Here is a 16,002-nt window from a genome sequence, read left to right as displayed (position 1 = left end):
TGAACTGCTCAATATGGAATTTGGTGTGAAAGAATCCCTCAGTTTAATGCTTATGTTTGAACCAAGTCATGGGTATTTTTGGACGTGTTCTTACGCCCCCATATACTCTGATAATGCCACGTGGCTTTATTCCTTGTTTGCTTAGGCACACTAAAATGGGAAAATACTATACATACCAATTAGTTCTTATCTAATTGTGATGGGAACACACAAATCTTTTTATTTTTAATTTTTTTATTTTGAATTATGAGAACGAAAGATGCAAAGAAAGAGGACAAGGTAAAGTTACAGTGGAAGGACAATCAGCCATAACATAATTCTCAGAAGAAGTTCCCTTGCTGATATCTTGACTTTGAACTTTCAGCCAAAGAACATTAAGATAAATAAAACAGAATCCATGTACAATTACTTTGTCCCTCAAGTCCCCAGATTGTAGCACATTATAATATTTCTTAACAGCACACAAGGCAATATAAAGCCATAAAACTTATGTAACTCCTTAAACATTAGAGGCATAGTATTTTTTACATTTCCATGTACATGAATATTAGCTTAAGTTAACCTCAAATTTTAAGTGGGTGCATTTTAAGGATTAGAGTCAAAGGAGCACAGTAAAAACGGTGTTAGAGTGGCAATTGCTGTTTGCATAGGCCCACCAAAATATGAGAGGCATGGAAAGGAATAACCTTGGCCTAAATACAAAGAGATCCTACCCCTGAAGTTTCCTGGCATAAGACCAACTCTAGGCTTCAAGCAAGTTATCGTCCGATCCAAGACATTGTCTGTAGTGCCAACACACTTTTCACACAGTCTCTGTTGTTGGTATCATGTTACTGTATTAAAGATTCTGGAATCTGCATATCCTAAATTGAAGTCATGATGTGGAGTGTCTTCTCGTTTCACCTCACCATGAAAGGGCAATGCAGGAAGCCCTGTCCTGTAAGCAGGTCGTTGTTAAGTCTTCTCATTGTTAAGGGAAGTCTCTTTTCAGCAGGACGATGTCTGAGCAGTGGTAGGGTCTTTCGTGGTAGAGGATTGCTTCCAGGTGATGTTATAGACAAACCTCACATTTAAGGGGCAATACAGCAAGCCCTGTCCAGTTAGCATGTCATTGTTTTTGTTAAGTCTTTTTAGTGTTAAGGGAGGTGTTTTTTTAGTAGATCGATGTCAGAGCAGCTGTAGGGTCTTCCCTGGTAGAGGAATGCCTCCAGGTGATGGAACACACAAATCTTGTAGTGCAATGGGACCTTACACCCTGAACATTGACATAAAGACCTGGCACAAGCCTCAGAAGAATGGGCATTCTCCATTCACCCCTGATCTAGAGAAGACATCTATAAAACATCCAAGGTTGTCTATAACATCACCTGGAGGCAATCCTCTACCAGGGAAGACCCTACAGCTGCTCTGACATCGATCTACTCAAAAGAGACTTCCCTTAACACTGAGAAGACTTAACAAGAACAATGACCTGCTTACTGGACAGGGCTTTCTGTATTGCCCCTTAATTGTGAGGTGAAACTAGAGAATACTCCACACCAGCCTGACTTCAATGTAGGATGTGCAGATTCCAGGATCTTTAATACAGAAACCTGAAGCCAACAATAGGACTGCGTGAAAAATAAAACTGTATTGGCACTACAGACAATGACTTGGATTGAATAAACTAGTTTGCCTGGAGCCTAGAGTTGGTCTTATGCAAGGAAACTTCAAGGGTAGTGGTCTCCTTGTATTTAGACCAAGTCTATTCCTTTTTATGACCCCCATATTTTGGTGGGCCTATGCAAACAATATTTGCCACTCTAACACCATTTTTACTGTGCCCTTTTGACTAACCCTTAAAAAAACCTCTTAAACTTTTGATGTTAACTTAAACTAATATGTATGTGCATGAATATATAAAAATACTATGCCTTCAAAGTTAAGGAGTCACATAAATCTCATGGCTTTAGGTTGCTTTGTGTACTGCTAAGAAATGTTATAATGTACTACAATCTGGGGACTTGTGGACAAAGTAATTGTACATGGGTTCTGCCTTATTTTTCTTAATGTTTTTTGACTGTAAGTTCAATATTTAGGCGTCAGCAAGGGGATTTCTTCTGAGAACTCTGTTTATGGGCAATTGTTCTTTCACTGTAACTTTACCTTGTCCTCTTTGCATCATTGTTCTCATAATTAAAATAAAAAATTAAAAAAAAAAATGAGTGTGTTCTCACTATTCCACGAGCTCTCTCCTGCTCTTCAGGCCTCCTTAAATACAATACTGAAAAAATAGGACAATTAATAGACTTGAAATGGCCTCTACATGTTCAAGTGAGAAAAGAGTCATTTTAAATCAAAAGCTAAAACTGATTAGGATTAGTGAAGAATTCATGTCAAGACAAAATAGGTCAAAAACAAAGCCCAGGTCAGAAAGTACAGTAGGTAAAGCATTTATTGCCTTGAACACACCCACTGGGTTCCATCTCCAGCACCACATATGGTAACCCCAAGTCATCAGGAGTAATCCTTCAGCACAGAGCAGGGACTAAATCCTGAGCAATGTGGGATGTGGCCTCAAAACCAAAAGAGGCTAAAGTGACAGTACAGAGGGTAGGGTGCTTTCCTTGCACTCAGCCAACCCAGATTCAATCTTTTTCATCCTATATGATCCCCTGAGAAGTGATCCCAAAATAAAAACAAACAAGACATCCTGTACCCAACACTTAGCCAACTTTTGAACACCAAGAAAAGTTTTGGAAGAAAATTAGAAGTTCCAGTAAACACAATAATAATGAAATGAAACAGGGGCCAGAGTGATAATACAGTGGGTAGGGTACTGGCTTGCAAATGGTCAACCTGAGTTCAATCCCCAGCACACCATAAGGTCAGTGCACTGAGCCTAATAGGTTTCCAAGACTTGGATACTGTCAACTGTGGATCAAAAGATAAAACAGGGGGCCGGAGAGACAGCACAGCGGTGTTTGCCTTGCAAGCAGCTGACCTAGAACCTAAGGTGGTTGGTTCAAATCCCTGTGTCCCATATGGTCCCCCGTGCCTGCCAGGAGCTATTTCTGAGAAGATAGCCAGGAATAACCCATGAGCACTGCTGGGTGTGCCCCCCCAAAAAATAAATAAATAAATTAAATAAAATAAAAGATAAAACAGAAACAAAAAAAGTGAATGTTCTTGTTAGGGACTAATGTACCTGATGCCTTTAAGTTGAAACCAATGCTCAATGACCATTCTGAAACTTCAGAGGAAGCACAGAGGATAAAGGCACTTTGGAAGTACAAAGGGTAAAGTATACTGCATATTACCTTAAATCAATTCTATCCAACACCTATGGTCTATCAAGCAGGTTAGGAGTGACCCCTGAGGGGCCGGAGAGATAGCATGGAGGTAAGATATTTGCCTTGCATGCAGGATGGTGGTTCGAATTCCGGCATCCCATATGGTCCCCTGAGCCTGCTAGGAGCAATTTCTGAGCATAGAGCCAGGAGTAACCCCTGAGCACTGCTGGGTGTGACCCAAAAACCAAAAAAAAAAAAAAAAAAAAGGAGTGACCCCTAAGCACAGAGCTAGAAGTAAGTCCTGGATGTGTCCCAAAACAACAAAAAACTCTTTTTTTTTTTTAATGGTTTTTGGGGTCACACCAGCTTTTGCTCAGGGGTTACTCCTGGCTTTTACATCTTATTAAAAATAAAACCTATATTTCATCGAACTATAGCAATTCCTCCAATGGATCTGGGCAAAGTCAACTAAAAAGCCTCTCAGAATTATTCGCCATTCTAGATGTCATTAAGCACACTGGTGCATGAGACGTCAGAGAAGATCAAAGTAACACTGACAGGAGTCTGGAAGAAGTTAATAATAATCCTCATGGATTACTTTCAGGAGTCCAAGACTCCAGTAGAAAAAATAACTGTAAGGTAATAGAAATATTACATTTATTTACCTTGAATGCAGTCACCCCCCAGTTCAATTCCCAGTAGAGCAAGCTTTCCTGAGCACAGAGCCAGGCGTAATCTCAGCACCAATGGATGGGGCAAAAACAAAAACTGCACATGTAGTGAAAATTGTAAAATACTAGAAGCAAACTCCAAAGATGTACCTGGATTGCTGTAACCTCACAATAAAATTTGGGAGCTTTCAGGGTTCAGGCCACACTTAGTGATTTTTAGTGATTCTGTGTTCAGGGGGTCACTCCTGGTAGTACTCTGGAAATCATGTGATGCCAGGGTTGGCCGCCTGCAAGGGAAGTACCCCATACCTTATACTATCTTTCCAGCTACTCACAATGTCACTTTAATAGTTGAGGAATTTCCTTTTTTTTTTTTTTTTTTGGTCGTTTTGTTTGGGGGCCAAACCTTAAACCAGCAATGCTCAGGGGCTACTCTTGGTTCTATGCTAAATCATCACTCCTGGCAGAGCTCAAGAGACCAACCAGGTGCTGGGCATTAAACCTGGATTGGTCTTTTGAATACACAGGATACACTCAGTATGCTGATCCAGCCCCAGAATAGGCAAAGGAAAATGTTTTCTTAATATCTCATCAACCCCTAGAAAAGATGCTGGAAAACATTGCTGAAATGACAAAAAAGGATTTTAAAATTACAGAATTGTGGTTAAAACAGCACTAATGCCTGAGAATATTGGACTGTGATCTTGGAAGTTCCACTGGACAAAGTGCTGACAACATCTACACAGTATAGTCCAGAAAAATCGTGTTGTGATTGTTTTGGGGTCATACCAGTGGTATACCACTGTGCAGGGATCATTCCTTGCAGTAGATGCAGGGTGATGAACCTGAATCAGACAAAGGTCAGGCAAGTGCCTTACTTGATATCCTCTCTTTCCAGTCCCGAGGCATCTTTCTGGAAAGGAGGAGCCCATCAAAATGACAACTTCCCTAATTTTTTTTTTTTTTCATTTTAAAAACTACCACAACTATCCCAGCCATGTGTGGTCGGTGGGTCCCTGATGATCATTAGTATCAACACTTTTATTTATTTATTTATTTATTTATTTATTTATTTATTTATTTATTTATTTATTTATTTATTTTGGTTTTGTAGCCATACCCAGCAGTGCTCAGGGGTTACTCCTGGCTCTGCACTTAGAAATCGCTCCTAGCAGGCTTGAGGGACCTTATGGGATGCTGGGAATTGAACCTGGGTCTGTCCCAGGTTGGCAGCATGCAAGGCAAACAAATGCCCTACCACTGTGCTATCATTCCGGCCCCATCACAATTTTATTTCTTGAAGAAATAATGTACATCTAAAGACTGGTATTATGTAAACATTAATGTTTATGTGCATTAGGCAACAAAAATAAAATTTCATGTGACTTGCTATACTCAAATGGTCTAAAACAAAATCTACAATAGTTCCAAGTATGCTTACAATTAGTATTGACAATAGGGGTCACGTGTAAGGCTAATACCCTCTCCACTGTGCTAGGCTGCATGGAGCTCCATAACCACATAAAGACTATTACTACAGAATAGTTTTTCGGGGCCGGGTGGTGGCGCTAAAGGTAAGGTGCCTGCCTTGCCTGCGCTAGCCTTGGACGGACCGCGGTTCGATCCCCCGGTGTCCCATATGGTCCCCCAAGCCAGGAGCAACTTCTGAGCACATAGCCAGGAGTAACCCCTAAGCGTTACCGGGTGTGGCCCAAAAACCAAAAAAAAAAAAAAAAAGAATAGTTTTTCATTTCATTTTCAAAAACTTGATAGTCACTGAGCAGCAGAAAGTGCAGTGAGTTAAGCAGAACAGGGATCCCAGCTACCAAGTATGTACCCTGGGGCCAGAGTCTGAGGGCAGAGAACTGGAAAAAAATAAGACTGCAATTTCTTTTACATTCTGAATTTTGTTTATGGTTCAAGGCTCTTAGCAATGTCCCTTTCTACATACATACATACATACATACATACATACATATATAATGTGTGTATGTCCCTTTCTACATACTTTTGAGCATCTACTTTCACTCATATGACTGACCTAAAGTATCAAATTCTTTTTCCCATCACTCAAAAGCATTCAATGGATAGTAAACAGGGAACATGAAGGGAAGACTACATTCACGCAAAAACTTAATGTCACAAGTTAGCTGATATGGCCAAAGGAAAAAAAACAGCTATGCATGTCTACTTTACAAATGAGAGCTAGGAGTTGCCAAAGAGGGAAAGAAGAGTGAATCAAGGATGACTGACGTAAACTTTTGCGTGTGTGTGTTTTGTACCACACTGACACTCAGGGGTTACTCCTGGCTATGCGTTCAGAAATCGCTCCTGGCTTGGAGGACCATATGGGATGCCAGGGATCAAATCCAGGTCAGTCCTGGGCAGCCGCATGCAAGGCAAACATCCTACTGCTGTGCTATCACTCTAGCCCTGAAGTAACTTTTTAATAATCTACTTACACCTTATGTTTTAACTATCGATGTTCATTAATAGAACGTGAATAAAACACCATATGGTTTACATTTCTTTGGGGAGGAGGTATCACATGCAACAGTGCACAGGGATCATTTCTGGTGTGGCTCAGGGGAGCAAGATTCAATGCTGAACATGGAAGGCAGCCAGGCAGGCAACATGAAAGGCAAATGTCTCACTCATTGTACTATATCTTTCTTTAGGGAAAAAGGTAGACTTAGGAGTACGGAGAAAGCACAAAGTACTGCGAAGCATGCTCTGCCTGACAGAGGTCTGGATTCATCCCTTGTACCCCTGGAAATGACCCTCAAGCAATAAACCAAAACAAATTAAAATGTATGATTACAGGGGCTAGAGCGATAATGAATAGGATATTTGCCTTGCATGTGGTAGGCCTGGGATTGATGCACAGCATCCCATATGGCTCCCAAGCCTGCTAGGAGAAATCCCTGAGTATCATCACGTGTGGTTCCTAAACAAAGTAAAAAAAAAAAAAAAAAGTATAATTAAAGTTTAATAGGTAGTAGGTGAAGGAAATAGCTCAAAGAGCTAGAACACGTGTTTTGCATGCAAGTCCAGTTTAATCTCCAGCACAGCATGGTCCTCTAAGCATAGAGCTGGGAATATCCCTTTAGTATCACCAGGTGTGACTCATAATTAAAAAATGCAAACAGGAGCCGGAGAGATAGCATGGAGGTAAAGCATTTGCTTTGTATGCAGAAGGTCAGCGGTTTGAATCCCGGCATCCCATATGGTCCCCCGAGCCTGCCAGGAGCAATTTCTGAGCGTAGAGCCAGGAATAACCCCTGAGCACTGCCAGGTGTGACCCAAAAACCAAAACCAAAACCAAAACAAACAAACAAACAAAAAAAAAACCAAAGTAGGTACATGAGAAAAAAAGCACAAAGAGTATATATATAATATTAAAAATATGGGGCTGGGGCCCGGAGAGATAGCACAGCGATGTTTGCCTTGCAAGCAGCCGATCCAAGACCAAAGGTGGTTGGTTTGAATCCCGATGTCCCATATGGTCCCCTGTGCCTGCCAGGAGCTATTTCTGAGCAGACAGCCAGGAGTAACCCCTGAGCAACGCCGGGTGTGGCCCAAAAACTAAAAAAAAAAAAAAATATGGGGCTGGAGCGATAGGACTGTGAATAGGGTATTTGCCTTTGTCTATAATATAAGAGGCTGGAGCAATGTGGTAGCACATATGCCTTGTACATGGCCAACCTGGGTTTGATCCCCAGCATCCCATTGGTCCCTCAAGCACTACTAGGAGTAAACCCCTGAATACTGCAAGATATGGCTCAAAAAAAGTCTGTAAGATAAAGTTCTAGATTTTCTCTTTACTTACAAATTTTATGTAATTACTGGGCCAAACAGATGGTTTGTGTGTAAGGCTAACAGTTTAACGGGGCTAAATTTCCACCAACACATATTGTCCCCCACTATCTCTAGAAGAGCCTGCCAGGAATGACTCTTGAACACAGAGCCAGGAGCAAACCCTTAGCACAGCCAGGTTTGGCCCCAAAACAAAACAAAACAAAAATATTAATAAAAAAAATGGGCCCGGAGAGATAGCACAGCGGTGTTTGCCTTGCAAGCAGCCGATCCAGGACCAAAGGTGGTTGGTTCGAATCTCGGTGTCCCATATGGTCCCCCATGCCTGCCAGGAGCTATTTCTGAGCAGACAGCCAGGAGTAACCCCTGAGCAATGCTGGGTGTGGCCCAAAAAAACAAAAAAATAATAAAAAAATTAAAAATTAAAAAAAATAAAAAGTAGCATGTGAAAATATAATATACAAAATTCAAACTAGTAAAAGTTTCTTTTAATTCTTCATTCCTTGCCCAGTTTAATCTCACTTGTGGCTTACACAACCTTTTAGGTGCATTTACACATGTATGCAGACATACAAATATAATTATGTTTTGGGCTTTTTTTGGGGAGGGGGTATTGGGTCTCACTTGGCTCTGTGCTCAGAAATAGCTCCTGGCAGGCTTGGGGGACCATATGGGATGCCGGGATTCGAACCACTCTCTGTCTTGGGTGGCCTGCGTGCAAGGCAAAAGCCCTACTACTGTGCTATATCTCTGGCCCCCAGTCATGTTTTAAATACATAAGTGGAATCAGTATGTTTTATTATGTGTATTTTATTTATGTGTATTATTCTGTGACATACATTACACCCTTCAACATGCAGAGCTTTGCATGTATGATAGTCATATTAATGACGTATCATGATTAACCCAATTCCTTTTTGACAGACACTTAAGCTTTCTCCCCTTTCCATTACTTCAGACACTCTAGCTATTACTAGAAAATAGTAATAAACTTTTATTTCAAAAACTTACTTTGAATTGGAAGTAAATGTCTCAAGACAGTTCTGCCTGATGTTGCCCATTTTACTGCTGCTAGAGCCATGGTGAATCCAGAAACAACTTTTATCCCTGCTTAAGAGAGAAAAAAAAAAATCAGTGGCATATTTGGTACACTGAAATAACCATATATACAAACACATAACTCTGAAAAAAAAGAAAGATAAGAATCACCATCTAGGAGGCAGGAGTAATAATACAGTGGATAGGACATCTGCCCTGCACACAGCCCACTCAAGTTTGATCCCTGGCATCCCACATGGTCCCCGAAGCCTCCCAGGAGTGATTTCTGAGCACAGTGCCAGCAGTAACCCCAGGGCACTGCCTAATGTGGTCCCAAAACAAACAAACAAACAAAAAACAAACAAGAATCGCCATCTAAGGGGCCAGAAAGATAGCATGGAGGTAAGGCATTTGCTTTCCATGCAGAAGGACAGTGGTTCGAATCCCAGCATCCCATATGGTTCCCCGAGCCTGCCAGGAGCGATTTCTGAGCGTAAAGCCAGGAGTAACCCCTGAGCACTGCCGGGTGTACCCAAAAATACAAAAAAAAAAAAAAAAAAAATCGCAATCTAAAACTAGTCACTTAGTGCAAAACTACCAACTCTCCAATTCTGTGCAACATAAAACGAAAAAACATCACCACCAGCATCAGGTTCATAGTTCTCTTAGCAGCTTCTTTGTTTTTTGAAGTACCACCCAGGTACAAATTTACAGACACACACACACACTTTTTTTTTTTAACATACATTATTGAATTCTCACAAATGTGTATTCCCCTTAGGAAGATAGAGGCATTTACATACAGAATACAAAGCAACCCCTCCTCATGACACTACTGGGTCCATGTAAAACCTCCTAGGTAACTTACATAAGATGTTATTATAGTAATTCAGACCAGATACCCATAAGACGCTATTTTTATAATTAAGGCCAGATAAATAACCAGAGATATAGATAGGACCTCAGTTGGAATCCCATATCAAAAATAGTACCCCTGGGGCCGGAGAGATAGCATGGAGGTAAGGCGTTTACCTTTCATGCAGAAGGTCATCGGTTTGAATCCTGGCGTCCCATATGGTCTCCTGTGCCTGCCAGGAGCGATTTCTGAGCACGGAACCAGGAAAAACCCCTGAGCACTGCCGGGTGTGACCCAAAAACCACACACACATAAAAAATAGTACCCCCAAGCATGCGAGAAATAATTGCTGGCCAAACCCCACTTTCCCACCCACACTCCCAAGAAAACAACTATTATATTTTGATGAACTGTTTCTGGTTAGATGAAATATTAAAGAAGCCCCTATCTCTGGCATGTGAAATATGAGTTCTGAGAACACAAATGCTGTAAAATTCCAAATTACTGGAAAGGAGGGGTGATGGGGTGCATGGGAGAATGAAAAGATAAAACTGGTGATGGAATTATGTTAATGAGAAACCATTATTGATAGCATTGTACACTGAAAAAAATTAATAAAGAAAACGGACAGAAACTTCACTATACCTTTTATTTTCCAACGTACTTTCACTACCATTTCATTTTATTCTGAGAACGATTTTGTGAGGCATTTTTAGTTTGATTCATGAGACTAAAGTACGCAATTTAAAATTAAATTTCTGGGTCCAGAATAGACAGGGTGTGGCAGAGGGAGCTTGCCTTGCACAGGGCCAACCCGGATTCCATCTCAGGCAGCCAGACAGAGAGGATCCCCCATTTCCACCAGGTGTGATCCCTGAGCACAAAACAAAGATTAAGCCCTGAGCACCAGGTATGCCTCCCACCCCGCGCGCCCCAAAGGCTTGCTTCCAGTTCCTTTCTAGGAAACTTGGATCAAGTTTTGCAATAAGTGGCCCTCTGTGTCTTCCAATGGTAAAATAAGTAAACCATAGTTAAGTGTCCACGTCTGCTGGGAATGACCTTCAAGCAACTGTTGCAACCCCGATTTTTCACTGGATGCGAATTTATTTATTACTTTACTCCCAGGCCAAACGCCCACCCCTCTACCCCATCATTGTGATAGTGTATTTGGAACTCAAGCTGCGTGGTCTGGCTAGCTCAAGCAAGCAGCGGACTAGCCCCAACTGTGCTTTCTGCACTCTTAGCTGTGCTTTCCTGCGCGAAGGGAGGCGTTGCACGCGAAGAACCGACGCTCCTCAAGGTCGTAAGCAGCTACCAGGGCGCGCCGCAGCCCCGCTTGCTCACTACGAGCCTAGGAGTAAATACGGCTGAGCTTGGAGTGGAGGTGTGGGGGGACAGGCATGGGGCCTTCCATGAGCTGTATCAACAAAGCACGCCGCCTGGGGAGAAGCGTCTGCACACGAAGGCGGCCGAGAGGGAGCTCGAGCCCTGAGATAGGGGGCCGATCTATAAATCCAGCATCCATAGATGGTCCAGAAGCCACAAGCTCTGACAGCTAAAGGGACCAAGTGCCCGGGCGGGACCGGCCTTAGAAACACCCTCCACCCCGGCCCCACTGGAAGGGCACAGTCACCTGCTAGCCACATGCAAGCCCGGCCGAGTCTGGAACTACCAGAGGCTGGTGGGGGTGCCCTGACACCAGTCATATGAGACTTCGGGGCCTCGCCTACTTCTAGGAAGTGGCGGGCCAGAGGAAGAAATCGAAGCGGTTACCTTGACAGCTGCTCACAGCAAATCCGCCATCTTGCCTCCATCCGGGTCTACGAAACCCCGCCGACGCGCTTTTCTGGTTCGCAGGGACCTCTGGGAAATGTAGTCCTGGCAGGAAGGCGCCCAAGGCCTCCTGCGCCAGCTCTCCAAGACAAATTTGATCCGAGTTACTAAAGGAATAAAATGACTACCTCGCGAATAAAATTACAATCCCATGAACACATCCTTAGAAAGTCACACATGCTGGGCCCGAGGACAGTTACAGGGATTAAGGTTCAATCCTTGTTCAATCTGTTCAAACTGTTCAATCCTTGGCCTTCACCACCTACAGCACACAGCCAGGTGGTTCCCCACAACCTACAGCACACAGCCAGTCTTAAATTTGGGCAACACCCACATCCTGGACCCCAGCACAATCACCACCACCCCCAGGAGATATTAAAAAGAAGTAACAAGTACATTTATTTTAAGTTTTTAGTAATACTTAGAAGAACTCCGCATCTTTGGTGGATGAGTTCCAGATTCCTGGAGGAAGAGGCAGGACTCTGAAGTCCTCTAAATTAGGCATTTTAAATAGGGCAATGGGAAAGCTATGCAACCAGAAACCCTGCAGGTGTTCCTGGAACCATTCATTTATTAGGAAAGGAAGCAAATGTGCAGAACTTTGGCATGGAAAGGTTGAAAGAGGAGCATGGTTCAGGATTAGGGTGCAAATACACGCCTCAATATATTGGGTCCTCAAACTTTTTAAACAGGGGCCCAGTTCACTGTCCCTCAGACCATTGGAGGGTCTGACTATCGTAAAAACAAAACTTATGAACGAATTCTTATGCACACTGCATATATCTTATTTTGCAATGAAGAAACAAAACAGATACAAATACAATATGTGGCCCGCGGGCCATAGTTTGAGGACCACTGATAGAGGTTGTTGAATTTGAAATTCTTCTAAAATATTCAAATGGGGATATAAAATGAGACCAGAGGCTGAATAGATGTCTCTAAAGAGTAGAAGTTGGGCTACATATACATCCTGGGCCAGGGGAATGTTGATTCTACCAGAAAAAAGAAAATAGAAGGATAGCACCAGGATTAAGGTACTTGTTTTGCATGGGGTCAACACATGTTCAATCCCTGGCACTCTATGGTCCTTTAAGCACCACTAGGAGTAATCCCTGAACATAGCTAAGTGTGATTCCAAAACCACTCTTCAATACCCCCTTCCCAAATACCTTACAAAAAAAAATGTAGAAAAAATGATCAGAGTGTGGTCCAGGAATTACAGTAGAGGTAGCAAAAAACAACCACAAGGTTACTAAAACTTTCAAAGGAGAATGCTAGTAGGTAAATCAAGACTGACCCCAGTCCTATGCTTGGCACCATATATGATCCCCTGAGTACTACTACGTAGGCAGAGAACCTGGGGGTATGACTCACACCCTTCCCTGCTCCAATTAGTTAAAATAATAACAAAATTAAAAATTAAAAAGTCAGGTGACAAAGTAGAGAAGCATATGAAAAATTAATAGGACTGAAATAAGAGCTTGATGGTGGGGTGAAGGCAAAGTGGGGGGTGCAGGCTGAAACGTGGGTGGGACACGAAGGAGGCTGTAACGGATGAAGTGTGGAGCAGACTAGACAAGGAAGCCAACAGGGGAGTTCCACAGCTGCTGGGCATGCAAATACTTAGCTCTGGAATCTAAAAGGGAGGCACAGGAAGGAGGAAGGGTTCTTCTTTCCAGAGTTCCCATTCTAGTCAGGTTTCTGGCATTAGGTTTGGAGTCACCACTCTCTGGAATCTAGCTTTCTATGGGTGTGAGCCCAAAGCCAGGAGTATTATTGCCTCCATTCATTCACCTTCATGGAAATAGCATAGAATCAATGCTGGGCTCTACCCAGTTTCCCTGTAGAGTGGTGCTGCTCAGTAAGAGGAGGCACTTGAATGCTTTGTGAAGCAGAAAGCACTCAATAAAGTCCTACTACTCTAATCTTCCAGAGTCAGTGGAGCTCCTGTCCCCTGTGCACTCCCTGTCAATCTGTCTTCCCAGGCTAGTGTGTTGTGCTGGTTAACAGTTTCCAAGTATTTATGTTGAAGTCATGAATTGGAGACAGCAGGCGATCTTTGCTTTCTTTTTAAAAATCAATGTGCAGCCTTTTCTTTATTCTCCACCCACTTCCTCCCTGAGTCAGTGCTCATGAACCTTCTCACAGATCCATCTGTTTTGATCGCCCACTAAACAGTTTTTCTTCCCTGCAAGAAACAATGGGGGTTCTTACAAACAAATACTTCTGCCTGATGATTGTTGCTCATGATTTGAAATAGAGCCTCTATTCAAGGTGACTGACCTACCTTTTTCCAAACAAATTTATTCTATTTTGGCGGTGTGGAACATAAGGAGAGTTTGTAATAAGCTCAGTTGCTCTCCAGAAAGTCAAGTTGAAAAGTTTTGAGCTAGAAGAGTAGAGAGAAAAGGAGAGGAGGACAGGAGAGTGGTATTTGCTTTACAGGGGATCCAGTCTCAGACCCAGATTTGATTCCTGTTACTGCATATGGTCCCACAAGCACTGCTTGTGATCTCTATGCACAGAGCCATAATTAAGCCCTGAACACTGGCTGGATGTGGCCTCGCCGACTAAATAAAAAGAAAACTCTAGAGATGAACAGAAAATGCACCTTTTATAAGTATTTATTTAGGGACTCTGAATCAGTACAACCACTCTCAAACTGGTGTTTATTTCCAGCCAGTAGTCATTGACTTGCTCTCTTGACAAATTATTTTTTTTGATAGCCTCATATAGCTATTATGCCATTGATATAGGGTGACCAAATAAGAGCCATCTTTGAAGAACAGAGGACAAGATATCTGGAAGACTAATAGTACCACTACCATTAGCAAATACTTAAGTGTGGGGTAATATACCTATTGTATTACTGAAGAATCAGCAATTCTCAGAAATAGTTTTGTGTTCTCATCATGACATTTCTTGTGCTTTCTTCCTATGTCATAATGCACATGAACTTGAGTTTGAGAAGCTGAAGAGACTGAGGTAAGAAAAAAAGGTGGCTATTGAAGTAGCAAAGATTACTTAGATCATTCTATTTATTTAGAATTAAATAACCCAAGCTTTCAGAATGTGAAGTAAGTGGGCAGCCCATTGAGCAATCTCTTCAACTTTATCAAACAACTCTTTTTCTGTTTGTTTTGGGACCACATTAGCTGTGCTCAGAATCACTTCTGAAAGGACTCATGGAATCTTACATGGTATTGGGGATTGAACTCATATCAGGTATATGCAAGGTTGGTTCTTTACATACTATACTATCTTTGGCACCCCTATAAAAGGATACTTGATCAGCACTTAAATAACTAAAATGCCTTTAAGACAACTTTAAGACAGTTGAAATTGGGGCTGGAGAGACAGAACAGCGGTAAGGCATTTGCCTTAAACGCAGAAGGATGGTGGTTCGAATCCCGGCATCCCATATGGTCCCCTGAGCCTGTCAGGAGTGATTTCTGAGCATAGAGCCAGGAGTAACCCCTGAGCACTGCCAGATGTGACCCAAAAACCAAAAAAAATACAGTTGAAATTAATGAATGGGGATTTTGTTTTGCTTTGCTGTTCTCAGGACTTATTAGTGGTTCTGTGCTCATGGAACACTTCTGGCAGGCTCAGGGGGACTATATGGGTACAGGAGATTGAGCCTGGATCAGCTACAAGCAAGGCAAGTACTCTACCCACTATACTTTCTTTCCAGCCTCTATTTACTTATTTATTTTGATTTTGACTTTGGGGTCATACTGGTGACAATCAGAGGTTATTCCTGGCTCTGAGCAGGAATCAGGGGACCATATGGTATACCATACGGGATCAACCCCAGGTTGGCCTTGTGCAAGGCAAACACTCTACCCTCTGTACTATCACTCCAGTCCCCTTATTTATGTTTTAAATTGGTAGTACATTCAAAACCCATGAGCTATTAGAGTAAGTATTGCGCCAGCAATAGTCTAGTGTGTATGTCTCTTGCCTTGTAAGCTATTGACCCAGGTTCAAGCCCTGGCATCCTATATTGTCCCCAAGCCTACAGGCAGTAATTCATGAGTGCAGAGCTAGAAGGAAGTCCTGAGCACCACTGAGTATAGCATAAAACAAAAACAAAACCCACCATTCACCACCCAAAATTAAATGAATAAAATGCTCATTTAAAAAAGGAGTACAGGGCCAGAGAGATAGCACAGCAATAGGCTGTTCGCCTTGCATGCAACCATTCAGGACAGATGACAGACAATGGGATGATGGTTAGAATCCTAGCATCCCATATGGGCCCCTATGCCTGCCAGGAGCGATTTCTGAGCACAGAGCCAGGAGTAACCCAAGCGTCGCTGGGTGTGACCCAAACCTCTCCCCCACAAAAAGGACAAAAGCACTTTTGGGGATCCACAAATGGCAGTTCTCAGGCGCCACTCCTAATATGCTGGGGCATCATAGAGGATGCCAGGACATGAGCCATTGTCAAAGTCATAGTCATGTGCCATGTCTTTTTTGTGTTGTTTTGGGGGGCCTCATGTGGCAGCACTCA

The 16,002-nt window shown here is 42.5% G+C and overlaps 1 protein-coding gene across 3 annotated transcripts in view; it reads right to left on the bottom strand.

The window, feature by feature from the left end:
- MRPL42 (mitochondrial ribosomal protein L42) overlaps positions 1-11,547 on the bottom strand; it is a 40,978-nt gene extending 29,431 nt beyond the window's left edge. The window contains exons 1-2 of one of the 3 annotated variants that reach the window (XM_049782854.1): positions 11,427-11,547; positions 8,771-8,866 (exon numbers count right to left, since the gene is read on the bottom strand). In XM_049782854.1, the coding sequence (XP_049638811.1) occupies positions 8,771-8,840 (70 nt within the window). In that variant the 5' untranslated portion in view covers positions 8,841-8,866; positions 11,427-11,547. Of the gene's footprint in view, positions 1-8,770; positions 8,870-10,298; positions 10,490-11,426 lie in introns of those variants that run through there. The other 2 variants (XM_049782855.1, XM_049782853.1) reach the window with 2 other exon arrangements.
- Between the last annotated feature and the right edge of the window lie 4,455 nt (positions 11,548-16,002).

Source organism: Suncus etruscus, chromosome 11, assembly GCF_024139225.1.
Source record: "Suncus etruscus isolate mSunEtr1 chromosome 11, mSunEtr1.pri.cur, whole genome shotgun sequence".
Taxonomy (NCBI): Eukaryota; Metazoa; Chordata; class Mammalia; order Eulipotyphla; family Soricidae; genus Suncus; species Suncus etruscus.
This window is presented reverse-complemented; position numbering and strand designations above follow the sequence as displayed.